This window comes from Corvus moneduloides, chromosome 23 (genome assembly GCF_009650955.1).
Source record: "Corvus moneduloides isolate bCorMon1 chromosome 23, bCorMon1.pri, whole genome shotgun sequence".
NCBI classification, from domain to species: Eukaryota; Metazoa; Chordata; class Aves; order Passeriformes; family Corvidae; genus Corvus; species Corvus moneduloides.
The window spans coordinates 1,432,283-1,446,126 of record NC_045498.1 but is presented as its reverse complement, the minus strand read 5'-3'; the positions used below and the strand labels follow the sequence as shown (position 1 = coordinate 1,446,126).

Genomic DNA, 13,844 nt, shown 5'->3' with positions numbered 1-13,844 from the left:
AATTTCATGAGGGAAATGAATTTTTTTTTTTGGAAGAGCCGTTATCATCCTCGCAAGGTGACGGAGTTAGAGCAGAGCGCGGGGAGCCGAAGCGTTGAGACTCCTGTCAAAGCGATCCTGTCTGTGCTGGGGGTGCACCGTCCTTTCTGTTTCTGCCCTTTAACCTGATCAATTCAGCAACAGCCAAAAAATAAACTCAAAAAAACCATGAAATGACCGAGTGCAGGAGCTCAGCGTGGAGGCAGCACCGGGACGCAAACGGTCTCAGCTTCCCAGGATTAGCAATTGTCACGTCCCTCTTTGAAAATCATTCACCAGGAGAGCAGCAGCTTCTCTGGAAGGAGGAGAATCCCACAGAGCCGGGCTGGGAGAGCTGGGGGTGCTCAGCTGGAGAGGAGAAGGCTCCAGGGAGAGCTGCGAGCCCCTTGCAGGGCCTAAAGGGGCTCCAGGAGAGCTGCAGAGGGACTGGGGACAAGGGATTCAGGGCCAGGAGCCAGGGAATGGCTTCCCAGTGCCAGAGGGCAGGGCTGGCTGGGATCTTGGGAAGGAATTGTTCCCTGGCAGGGTGGGCAGGGGCTGGCATGGAATTGCCAGAGCAGCTGGGGCTGCCCCTGGATCCCTGGCAGTGCCCAAGGCCAGGCTGGACATTGGGGCTGGAGCAGCCTGGCACAGTGGGAGGTGTCCCTGGGGTGGCACTGGGTGACTTTTAGGGTCCCTCCCACCCCAAACCGTTCCAGGTTTCTGTGATTTGCTGGGAGATGCACTCACACACGGAGAACCAGCCATAAATGATACTCTGTGTCCCAGATAAATCCTTGAAACAGGTTTTACTTGGGATTTAAATACTTCACAGGCCTTGATTTAGGTCTTGGTGGGGAGATAACGTCCCCAGGTGAGACTTTAGGAGGAGGAAAGCTTTAATTTACAGAACTCATTGGGCAAAGGAGTTCAATTTTTTAAAAAATCAATTCTTATCTTTTATCCTTATTGACACAGATATTAAAGGAGTGAATTTGCACATCCTGCCTGTGTCCACACAGGCTATAAAATATCAGCCACCTCCTGGATCAGGCCTATCCCTTGCACCAGCTAAAGGCTGATTTTCCAGAAAGTTGCCCTGGATTTGCAGCTTTCCCAATCCTAACCCTGAGCAGATTTCCCATGGAGACTGAGACTTCAATGGCTGCACTGGCTAAAGCACACACCCCTGAGTATTTCACTGCAAGTCACCAGTCCTTTGCTTCCAGCCCTGATTCCTGGATTTTTTTCCCTTTCCCTGGAGAGTTCCAGAGCCCTTTTTCTCCGTGTTTCACCTCCTGGCTGGACCACTGGGACATTTTCTGCTCCTGGCCACACACCCCACAGGATGTCCAGGCAGCAAATCCCTGAGGAGAACTCTGTCCCCATCCCTTGGGACATTTTGACATCCCCAGGAGCACAGGGACCACACCCAGCAGCTCCCCAGGGATGCTCAGCCCCTTCCCCTCCTCCAGGCCGCTGAGGAAGGGCCCCAGCCCTCCGGATATTTTGGGAATGTGTCCATCCCTGTGCCCTGCAGGGAATTCTGCCGGGGTTTCCCACCAGCTGGACCTGCTCTGCGCCTTCCAGGGGAGGCTGAGGCTGCTGGAGCTGCAATAGCAACAAACTGTGCAGCCCTTTAAGGGCTGGGGGGGGACACATTTAATATATTTAATTTATTATATTGAATATATTCGCATGTGCAGTAACCTCGGTGCTGTCAGGGCTGATTTAAGGAACTGAAAATGAATTTATTAAAGACCCTGGCTGAGGCCATGGAGCAGTCTGGTGTCTGGGAAGTGTGAGTGGCCCAGACTGCGAAATGGGTGTCTCCAGCCAGCAGCACCGGTGTCCTTCACACAGCTCCCTTTAAATTCAAATGAAGCTCCTCGTCCCTTCTGACCTCCAGGCAGAGGCAGCAGCAGCCACCCAGAGCTGTTCCACACATTTTGTCCAGAAATTCTGAGGAATTCTGAAAGCAACCAGGATGGGAGAGGGTGACGTGAGTCTGAAGGAGGGCAGAAAATGACTGGAAAAGGGGAATGTCTGCACAGGGGGCATTAATGTGCCAGCACTGCCCCTCGTCCCAGCTCACCCCGAGCAGCAGCGAGAGAGGGGAAGGGAAAAGCTCTACCCGACCTTCCTGAAAGGGAAAACAGCTTTTCCTTCCTTTCCTTCCTGCCCAGAAAACAATGCAGGAGCTGCTGAGCCTCCTCTAGAGACCCTCTTGGAGGCCACGGTCACAGAGCCCCACCTCAGCGGAGGGGAAGAGACACCTCATTAAAGAAGCACCTTTAGATCTGCTCCAGAAACACCAAATCAGATAAATCTCTACAAACCAGATTTCCAAGGCTGTTGTTCCCATCAGCTAAGCGAGCACACACACAAAAAACCCCCCAAAAAACCCAAAGAACCTCCCAAAAACCCCCCAAACAAACAAAAAACAAACAAACAAACAAAACCCCCAAACCAAACTCATGGATTTGCTTTAAAATAATAATAATAATAAAAAAATTTCCCTGCAGCTCTGTAACCCAAAGGAACAGCTTTGCTTCCAGTGACAGAAAGGCACAAAAAAGCAGACAATTAGTGAATAAGGGGAAATATTTAAAGCATTTTCTGTTGCAAAAGTTTTCCCAGTTCTTGGAACACGGAGATGGATTTTGTGGAGTGGGAGGGGTGGGTGGTGAGGTACATTTTAACCAGATAAAGATCCTCATTAAAAACAATAATAATAAATAATAATAATAAAGACCCATTTAACTGCTTCCAGGCTGCTTGAGAGTTTAGAGCATTAGATCATGCTGGAGAGATCTCCCCCCGCCAAAACGAAGCCAGCTCCACAGACCTCCCCCTGGAGCTGATGCCGAAGGCTAAAATTAACTCTGCAAAGCTGATTTCTAAAAAAGCTCCGTGTTTGTGCAAGTGCAGCCTGGCAGGAGGGAGAGAGCTGCAGCTTCTGCATTCTGCAATTCCCGGGGCTGCCAAAGCCACCCAGGAGCTGGGGCCCGGACCAGCCCCTCCGGAGTGGCTCCAGAATGAGCTGGGAAACACCAGTTCTGCAAAGCCCCAGCTCCTCCAGGTCACTCTTGCTAAGAACCAGAGTTTGAGATGGCTTAAAAAAATCACTGGTGAGGGCATGAGCAAAAATCCAGATTTTCCTCCTACCCCTGGCGGGGATTTTTTAAGCAAACTCAAACTCTCGTTTGCAATAACTCCCCATCACCAGCTGATGCTTTTATCAACACACTCAGGGCTTTTCCTCCCACTCTTCCCGAGGTCCTTGTGCCCCCAAAGAGCTTTTCTCCCATTTCTGGGCAGTCTGAGGACGTCCCAGGGCTCTGCCCGTCACGCCCTCCCAGCAAAGAGCCGTTCTCATGCAATTCCAAGTCACCATCATGCAACTATTTATCCATAAACCCCGATCCGGGGAAGTGCTGCCCATTCCATGCATCCATAGGCAAATGGATACTTTGCCATTCAAATCCCAACAGACTGTTGATGATTTTTTTGGTTTTTGTGGAAGGAAGCATTTCCATGCTCCCTTGCCCATGCCAAGCGGAAGAAGGGAAGTGTCCATGGGCAATGTGCAGTCAGAGCTGACAGATCGTGGCCTTCAAGGGAGCAGAGATGAAGAGCAGAGCAGCCAGAGAGGTGGTGGAGAGGATGGTTTGGGCCCAGCACCCTGGACAAAAGCCCTACAGAAGCATGGTGGGGAGTGAGGTGAAGTGACGGGAGAGGCTGAGCAGGTTCAGCTCTCCAAGGGAAACCTCGGAACGAAGTCAAAGCAAGAGGGGAAGAGAAAGGAAATGAATCAGAAACAGCTCCAGGATGGGAGGGAGAGGAAGAACCGTCGCTGGGATGTGCAGCATGAAAGCCTGGCCTCAAACCCGGTATCACTTCCCGTTCTCCCCCAGTCCCAGTGATCACCAGCACGTTGTCACCCAGAAATCCCCCGCCAGCCTTCCCAGCAAAGCCACCGGCTCCAGGCACTGCCCACCCCGAGTCACCCGCTCCGGCCACTTCCCTTGCCCTCCTCTGTCACCTCTGGGCCAGCACCCGTGCCACAGAGCACGCAGCACCCAGTGCCGCTCCCCACACCCACAGCGTGCCCCTGCCTGGATGACACCGGGTCCTTCCTGCCTATTGAGCCCTCCCAGCTGTGCCACCTTCTGGTGACAGACAACGGGCATTTTAGAGCATCCTGAGCTGGAAGGGACCCACAAGGATCACCCAGGCCAGCTCCTGCATGGGACAACCCCCAAAATTCCCCCACGTGGCCAAGGGCGTTGTCCAAAGGCTCCCTGAACTCACAGATCTCTGTCAAGCTGTAACTGAGAAACTGAGCCCCACACCTTTACCCCAACACTTGCTGCCACCAGAGATTTGTCCAACCCACGGTGCCAGACCCAACAGGAAGTTAAAGGCACCTCTGGCACATTTGGGAAGTCCCAATCCCCATTTCTCTTGGAATAGACTTTTTTTTTTGGCCTGTGGTTTGCAGGCTCCTCCTGGGCTCACTCACACCCTCCCTGAGGCCATGGCAGAGAAGACCTGGTGGCATTGATGGCTCGATGTCCTGGGATGGAGGCCTTTAGGGAAAAGGTCCCTTGATGTGACACAGAGAATGTGGAAGCCACATGCAACTGCAGAGGATGAGAATGGGCAGATCTGGAGAGCACCAGCAGGAAAAGCCACCCAGAGCCTGGATCCAGGGGCTCGGCCAGGAGCCTGGAGCTCCTGCTCGCGTTCTGGGGTGGCTTTGTTAGGAAAGCCCTTCCAGGGAAGCTGCATTTCAGGATTTTTCCCTTGGAGAGAAGCACAAGGAGGACGGCAGTGAAGTTCTGCTGCAGCGGAGCTGCTCCTCTTCCGGAAACACCAACCAATTTCCAACTCCCTCATCCCCCTCCCTCCAACTCCTGGGCTCTTGCAGCCCCTGGGAAGGCCTTCCCTTGCCCTTTGCCAGTGCCCCCCAGCAGGCTGGCAGAGCCACCGCACTGCGCAGAGGAGCTGGGAGCTGGCTGTGGCTTACCTTTGGTTTTAAAAGCAAAGTTACAGTACTTGCAGACGTACGGCCTGACGTCTGTGTGCGTGCGAATGTGTTTCTTCAGCATGCTGGGTTTCTTGCAGCGAATTCCACACTCCTCACAAACATACTTCCCTCTTCCACGGCCTCGCACATACACATACTCTTCGTTTGATTTGTACCTATGAGCAACAGGTGGCGTGATAAAGGGGAAAAATAAAAAAGAAAAATAGAAAAAAAAAGGAAAAAAAAAAAAAAAAGAAGATTCCCACCTCAACAGAAGAAGTCACAACTTTGCTGGGTTAGTTCAGCGCGTTATTGACACCACAGGTCTTGGTTGCTGTTTGGTAGCTCTGGGTAATTAGGATAAATGCAAATTATCATCCAAAGCTTGTTCCCAGATGCCTCCAGACACCTGATTCCTCTGCTGGAACATGTCCTCATGTCCTGCATGTGCTGCTCTGTGCACACCAAGAGGCTGAGCTAAGTCACAGGGGCACCTCACTGTCCTGATGTCCCCGTCCTCAAACACACACTGAGGCACTCAGGCCAGTCTGGACAGAGTTCATCCCAGTCCAGCCCAGCTGCCTCTCTCCCTGCCTTTTAAAACATGCCCAGCACGGTGCAGGGTGCTGGGCAAACACATCCCAGCCAAACCTCCTGAGACACCACCTCCCACCCACTGGGGCTGCAGCAAGAGCCAGCTGAGAAGTCACTGATGCCACATCTCCCTCTGTGACCCCCGCACAGCCTGAATGACACACCCAGAATGGACACAAAGAGAAGAAAACACCCTTTTTTAAAATAAATAAATCATGCTACCACTAAATGTAAACACCGCAGAGTCCAGGCTGTTTTATCCTTGGCACAGGATCACGATTTAGTTCTACCCAAGAAAATGAGGTTGGTCATCCTTCCTTCCCATTATATATTTGATTTTCTGTCCAGGCATTAGCGCACGGAGAAGGCTGCAGGATGGGGGGTTGAAAAACCCTTGTAAGACTGAGACAAATCTCCCGGCCTCCTGCTGCTCAGCAAATGAAGTCTGCAATTTCCTGTGCTCACAGCACAAGAGGAATAAGGTAACATGAAATTGCTCCCCTCAGATCTTAAAGAGGCCAAATTTTTGAAGCATGGCATTTCTTGCAAGTCATTTTTCTACCCAGGAGGAATTAAGTCTGGTCTTCAGAAATCTCCAAACATCCACCCTGGAAAAATCAGGCTGTCTAAAGGCTCTTAATAGGGGATCCAAAGGCATCCAACACCATCTGTCAGGTTTTAGTATCTTCCCAACGAAGCCCATTCCAAACCAGAAGGGTGGGAAAACAGCAGCCAGACTGAGGAGAAGCTCAAACAGAAACAGCTGCACTGGAATAGGTTGAGCACTCCAGCAAGTGAATATACAATAAATGCTAAACTCTGTGTATTTATAGCGAAGAAAAACCATTTAAAGTCATTTAAAACTGAGTTAAAAAAATACACAAAGATCCCTGATCCAGCCCAGAATGGATAGGATGGGAATGGCATGGCCTGCACAGGGTGCAGCCGTGGAAACTCATCCCAGCCACCTGTGAGGGTGCAGTTAGAAGTGGGAGAGTCCCACCGCAGGCACCCCTGGGTCTCCCACACACTTTGCTCCATTCCCTCAGGAGGAGTCTGGGCAATTCCAGCTCCAGGGGGGTGTCTGGGGGAGCTGCAGCTGAAATTCAGGATGATCCTCCTGGGTGCAGGAGGTGAGCTGGGACTAAACCCTTCTGTGCTGCCAGTCCTGGCTGAGCCCCACAGAGACGTGGGAGAGGCTCAGAGGGGGATGAGCTGCTCGCGAGTTCAGGGCATGAGCTCACGGATTCAGGCTTGGACACGGATTAGAGAAGAGAGAGGAAATCTGGGTGTTTAGACAGCCCCAGTCTGCAGCAGGAGCACAAACCAGACTAAACCAGATCTTGGTGCCCAACGTGCGGAGGAACAGTTTGTGTTTCTGTCCTTGGGTGCCATCAGGAGTTCTCTAGATCCTTGCCAGGCTCACCTGGCGGCCCAAGTACTTTATTTTATCTGCTGTGACTGAAGTGGCAGCAACGCCACCCCCTTGTGGCCATTCCCAACCACCAAAAAAAACCCCAAAACCCCTAAAAAAGCCAACATCAAAACCCATCGTCACAAGGTTCTCATTATCTGGGCAGAGGGGGCTGAGCTGGTGTCTGAAGAGCTCACAGTGTGCCCCAGTGTCCATCCCAGTATGCCCAGTTACCTCCATTTAACCACACAGATCCCACGTAACTAATTCTTAGGGATGGCATTCAGCCAGGGACTTAAAGCATCAGAAGGAGCAAAAGGAATCGGGAATCCTGATTTTTTTTCTGTTCAGATTTGTACTGGAGGCTTCCCTCTCTGCCTCCTCCCTGCCTGTCCCTGTGCTGGGAATGACCTGGCCATTTAAAACCTGGAATTGCTCCTTTATCAGCCTTGTACTTGCACTGCCCCTGATGACACCCTCCCGTGGAAATGTCTTTGTGTCCCTCCCTCCCTCGGCCTCATTAAAGCCATCGGGGCTGCGTTACAAGGGACAAGTGATTTAATCTGGAATCAGGCACTGCACTTCATCTGACACTCTGGGAGGCTCCAGCACAGATATTCCCCCACAGCTCCCCGAGACCACGTGGAAAACAGGCAGGGAGAAGGGAGAAAGGTGAAAAGCAAGTTAATCTTAAGGAATCCCAAACCAAAGAGGAAGAAAGCAGGAGGTGACAGTGCCAGAACCCAGAGAACGCTGCTGCCTATGCCATCTGCCTGCTCCGAGGGCTGCGATAGATTTATGGACATAATTCCTTCAATGTGATCCCGGTTTCCCTGCTCCTGTGCCCATCTGATTTGCATCAGAGAGACAAATCAGCCACAGCTCGCTCTGTGTGAAGCTTCACCCCAGGCAAAGGATCTTCCCTGCTCCGCAGGGTTTGCTGCTGGCACATCCCGTGGACAGCCACAGCTGGGGTTTGTGTCAGCACATCTGGGCTTCTCTTCCCGAGCACTGTGGAATTCACAATCCCGGCATTAGCAGCTCCCCTCGCTCCCCTCCAAAGCGGGCATGGCTGGGAACACGGGGGGTTAATGGTCACTACGAGCCCAAAAACTGATTTGGGAATTGTCCTTTCAAACAGACACACACACAGAGAAAAACTCAGCTATTTGATGCATTTTTGAAAGGTTCTTTTGTGTGTCCTGCTGGCAAATTTTGGGCCACCACCACAAAGCCTTCTTGGAGCTGGAGGAATGGGCACAGCCTCTGCAGTGCTGGTGTCACCCTTGGCAGTACCAGAGACCCAACAGCCCCAGAATGGGCCGTGGCTGTCAGGAGGCACAGGAAACCCAACAATGGGAAAACACAAGCCTGGCAAAAGCTTTGTCTCAGCTCCTTCCCTTCAGCCGAAACCCAAACCCACGAAGCATTTATTCCTTCGCAGCCTTCAGGAGCTTTAGTTCTCAGTATTGGCTATTACAAATTCCTGACCAGCCTTTTTAGCCACAAACACTTCTTTTTTTCCCCTCAGTGCTGTGAGCCACATCCAAAATCTCCATGTGGCTGGAAACCACAGGATAAAACCCTGGACAGCCAGGGGGGAAGGAAGTTTGGTGGTTGGCAGGCGGCGAGGCAGAGCAGGTTTCCGGGGGACTCATTGCTCACGGCTGGGCTGAATCACCCCTTCCCTCCTGCTTCCTTCTCAAATCTTTTTTTAAATTCCACCAGGATTTTACCTCGCCTTGCAAAGGCTTTGCTGATGTGGCCTTGCTGGTCACAGCCTGGGCACAGTGGTTACATTTTTAAAATTGAGGTGAGCAGCCTTAATTCTGTAAATTCCCACAGTTTGAAGCTCGCTGCTGTCTCAAAGAACACCCCTGGAGGCTCTCACAGCAACTGAAGAAGTATTTCCTCGACTGGTTTTGACATTTGATAAAGTCCCTTGTTTGCTTTTTGGGTTTTGGGTACACAGGAACGGGAACGGGATATCTGATCCCTGTCCTGAGCTGCTGGGTTTGGTTCCCTGTCAAGTGAACCGAGTCAAGCTCTGCAGTTGTGGCCTTTGGTGTCAGGTTTTGGGTTTGTTGATGGCCCATTTCATCTGTCACCAGGCTGCCCACTCATCTGGCTTGGCTAAGTCCTCGGGAAGTTCCTGACAGGCTGCTCTGGGATTAACTGATCTCATTTATGCTTTGTGTCTGCTGCAAAATCTGCCAGGTCACGGATAAATGTGTAACCACCACAGTGCCACTAATTACCGACCATTAATTGCCTTCCTCACAGCTCCCTACACAATGATCACTCTGAACCCAAGCGTGCAGCAGAATTGCTCAGCCTTTCCCATGGAATCCCTGGGGAAACACCAGCTGGGATGACCACACACAGGTGTGTCCTCAGGGCCATACAGTCACCGTGAGATGTCCCCTCGCTCGTGCCAAGCTCCAGCAGGGCAAACAGAGGGATTCCTTCACAAACCCCACACCAGACAATGTCATTTCCAGGTTCCTAAAAGCATCCCAAATCACTCCAGCATCCCAATTTCCCAGACAGAGATATTGCAGCGAGACAAACCAGGCACTTCCAGAGAAGCACAACAAAGCTGGGTACGGATCCGGGAGGAGCTGGCACGGAAATCTCCTTTTTCCTGGCTGGAATAATGGATCCGTACAGACAGAACGCACCAGTCGCCAGGGAAACTGCACAGAGGGTGGGAGCTGGGTGAGGGACACGCTCACAGGGTGAGGGTGCGACTGTCACCATCAGGGGCACATTCAAGGTGTGAAGGTGTCACTGTCACCACCAGGGACACGCCCACAGTGTGAGGGTGTCACTGTCACCACCAGGGGCACACCCACGGGGTGAAGGTGCCACCGTCACCATCAGGGACACACCCACAGTGTGAAGGCGTCACTGTCACCATCAGGGACATGCCCACGGTGTGAGGGTGTCACTGTCACCATCAGGGGCACATTCAAGGTGTGAAGGTGTCACTGTCACCATCAGGGACATGCCCCGCAGTGTGAGGGTGTCACTGTCACTGTCAGGGACACACCCATGGTGTGAAGGTGTCACTGTCACCACCAAAGACACACCCACGGTGTGAGGGTGTCACTGTCACCATCAGGGGCACATCCACAGTGTGAGCGTGTCACTGTCACCATCAGGGACACACTCAAGGTATGAAGGTGTCACTGTCACCATCAGGGACATGCCCACGGTGTGAGGGTGTCACTGTCACCATCAGGGACACATCCACAGTGTGAGCGTGTCACTGTCACCATCAGGGACACACTCAAGGTATGAAGGTGTCACTGTCACCATCAGGGACATGCCCACGGTGTGAGGGTGTCACTGTCACCATCAGGGACACATCCACAGTGTGAGGGTGTCACTGTCACCACCAAAGACACACCCACGGTGTGAGGGTGTCACTGTCACCATCAGGGACATGCCCACGGTGTGAGGGTGTCACTGTAACCATCAGGGACACACCCATGGTGTGAGTGTGTCACTGTCACCATCCCCGTGCCCCCAGTCAGGTGTCAGCAGCTCAGGTAGGGTGTGGCACTGGCAGGGTGGCACTGCCCCAGGTGACAAACCAGCCTCAGGGCAGGGCCCGTCCCCTGTCCCAGGCACAGCGCAGAGCACCGGGGTGTGGCTTGCAGCGGGATTTCATTTAGATAACAGGTTAGGAGCGATCCCGAGGTAAGGACGGGCTGGGGGAATCACAGAAAAGCTGAGGCATGAAATCTTCCCCTCATTGAACTCCAGCTTTTCCCCAGCAAAGAGAGCACCTGCCCAGGCCCTGAGTGGCCCCAAAATGCTTTGGGAAAGGGAGCCAGAGGCTCTCCCAAAGTCCAGACACACACCCACAACCTCTCCCTCACCCACCTGGCCTGGGAAGACCTTTCTCAGTCCATGTTTGGACCTGGCTGTCCCACACGTGCCGTGTGGTGGCACTGAGGATGATCTGTCCATGACCTACTCCAGCACCGAGGTGAGGCCTGGAGTCCCCTGGATCCTCCTCTGACCCTTCTTGTGGGTCACATTTGGGAACCTCCGGTCCACTGTGACCTCCCAGTGAGCCAGGATTGCTGGGAAATGGTGGGAACTGGCTCGGTGAACGTTTCTGCCAATTCCATCCAGCCCCAGAGCTCCGTGTGTGTCTGAGTGGGGTCACAGACACCATTTCCCTTTGGATTATGGGGCTTCCTTCTGCTCCCAGTTCTTCTCTTCCAGTTCGGGGGGCTGGGGACCCACAAAAAACTGATCTGACTGTTAAAGAGTGAGGCAAAGCAGCCCCTCAGGATTGCCCTCCTGGAGGTTGTCCAGCTTTCCTGGACTCCTGGGATTGCCCTCCTGAGGGATGTCCAGCCTTCCTGGACTCCTGGGATTTCCCCCCTGAAGGATGTCCAGCCTTCCTGGACTCCTGGGATTTCCCCCCTGAAGGATGTCCAGCCTTCCTGGACTCCTGGGATTTCCCCCTTGAAGGATGTCCAGCCTTCCTGGACTCCTGGGATTTTCCCCTTGAAGGATGTCCAGCCTTCCTGGACTCCTGGGATTTCCTTCTTGGAGGATGTCCAGCCTTCCTGGACTCCTGGGATTGCTCTCCTGTGGGAAATCCAGCCTTCCTGGACTCCTGGGATTTCCCCCTTGAAGGATGTCCAGCCTTCCTGGACTCCTGTGCCTTTCAGGATGGCTTCCCAAGGGATTCTGACAACCTCAAATCTGCCCTCAGGGAGCCCAAGGTGGCAGCTCTGCCGTTCCCTCTCCATCTCACACAGCGCAGAGCACCACAGAATGCACCTCAATCCAGCAAGAACCCCCAAAGGCACAAATAAATGGGATTAATGCATCCTGCTCACTTCTCTCTGCGGGAATTCAAGCACAGACAGGAGGAGGAGGAGGGATTTTATGGCACTGAAAAGAAAACCCCAGAAATGATCACCCAGGCCTGAGTGAGCCTTTCTGCTTTTTATCTTGTCCCTGGTGGGTCCCCACAGCTCAGATCCTACCCAAGGCAATTTTCCACATTTCTCCGAGTGGGAAACAATGAAGTGGGATGTCCCCACAGTGCCCTCCTGGTGACCACAGCTCTGCCAGCCCGGCCTCGGTGCCACTGGGGCTGAGTGGGACACGCCAGCCCCTCAGAACCACGGCCAGGGCACTGCCCAGCAGCAGATCAGTGATGGTCCAGCTTCCCTACAAAACATGGACACTGACAGAGTCCACATTTCGCTGGAAAACCCCACAGGAATTGCTGCCTGTAGCAGTGTCCCGGGAGCAGCCAGGCCACCGGGACAGGGGCAGGTCAGTGCCACCAAATCCAAGGAAATCTCTCCTGATGTGACCCCATGACTGCATCCAGGGTCGGTTTGGGGTCTTTTTTTTTTGCACTTCAAAATCCAAATGGTGCCAGCAAACCAGAAAAACGGGGAGGGAAACGAGATCTGTGTGAGGGGGGTGGATGCAAAGGTGAATTTGGGAGGAACGAACATGAAAAGTGAATGGTTACACTGAAGGACAGCCAGGAAAAGGTCCGGGGACACGTGATTATCTGGAAAAACGCACGGGATGGTCAGGATGGAGGGACATTTTTATGGACAGTTATCCTGAGAGCGGCAGAGCGAAGGCAGGGAGTGGAAGATTTCAGCTAAACATGAACCAAAGATGGAAAATGTCTTCAAGGAGCACCAATGGAAGGATTTGATGCCTGTTCAGCCTTTAAAGCACCTGCTGGGCCTCTGCTCCCTGCTGTAAACCCACGGGAGGGGCTCACAAAGCTCTGACACCTCTGTCACACCCAGAGCTGCCTCCAGAGGCGGCAAAATCAGCGTGGAAAACATCCACCAACAACCCAAATCCACCCAAGGAGCTTTCACCGGGCTAAAAACACAAAAAGAGAACGACTTTTAATGGCATTTCTCCATCAGCAAAAGCAAATCGCCTTGCCATTTGGGTTTGGAGGAGCGCTGTGGGCTGCAGGGATGGGAGGAGCTGGGAGCGCAGGAGCTGCTCCAGGGCAGCTGTGCCTGATCCCTCATCCTGTGCATGATTCCTCATCCTGTGCCTGATCCCTGCTCCTGTGCCTGATCCCTCATCCAACGCCTGATTCCTCATCCTGTGCCTGATCCCTCATCCTGTGCATGATCCCTCATCCAACGCCTGATCCCTGCTCCTGTGCCTGATCCCTCATCCTGTGCATGATTCCTCATCCAACGCCTGATCCCTGCTCCTGTGCCTGATCCCTCATCCTGTGCATGATTCCTCATCCAACGCCTGATCCCTGCTCCTGTGCCTGATCCCTCATCCTGTGCCTGATCCCTCATCCTGTGCCTGATCCCTCATCCTGTGCCTGATCCCTGCTCCTGTGCATGATCCCTGCTCCTGCGCCTGATCCCTGACCCTGTGCCTGATCCCTGCTCCTGTGCCTGATCCCTCATCCTGTGCCTGATTCCTCATCCTGTGCATGATTCCCTCATCCTGTGCATGATCCCTCATCCAACGCCTGATCCCTGCTCCTGTGCCTGATCCCTCATCCTGTGCATGATTCCTCATCCTGTGCATGATTCCCTCATCCTGTGCATGATCCCTGCTCCTGTGCCTGATCCCTGCTCCTGTGCCTGATCCCTCATCCTGTGCATGATCCCTCATCCAACGCCTGATCCCTGCTCCTGTGCCTGATCCCTGCTCCTGTGCCTGATCCCTCATCCTGTGCATGATCCCTCATCCAACGCCTGATCCCTGCTCCTGTGCCTGATTCCTCATCCTGTGCATGATCCCTCA

General features: G+C 53.1%; 1 protein-coding gene across 8 annotated transcripts in view; it reads right to left on the bottom strand.

The window, feature by feature from the left end:
* Window positions 1-13,844, bottom strand: part of HIVEP3 (HIVEP zinc finger 3) — a 257,516-nt gene that overhangs the window by 14,721 nt on the left and 228,951 nt on the right. For all 8 annotated transcript variants that reach the window (XM_032132044.1, XM_032132043.1, XM_032132045.1 and 5 more), the window contains one exon: window positions 5,051-5,226. In XM_032132044.1, coding sequence (XP_031987935.1) covers window positions 5,051-5,226 — 176 coding nt within the window. The remainder of the gene's footprint in view (window positions 1-5,050; window positions 5,227-13,844) is intronic.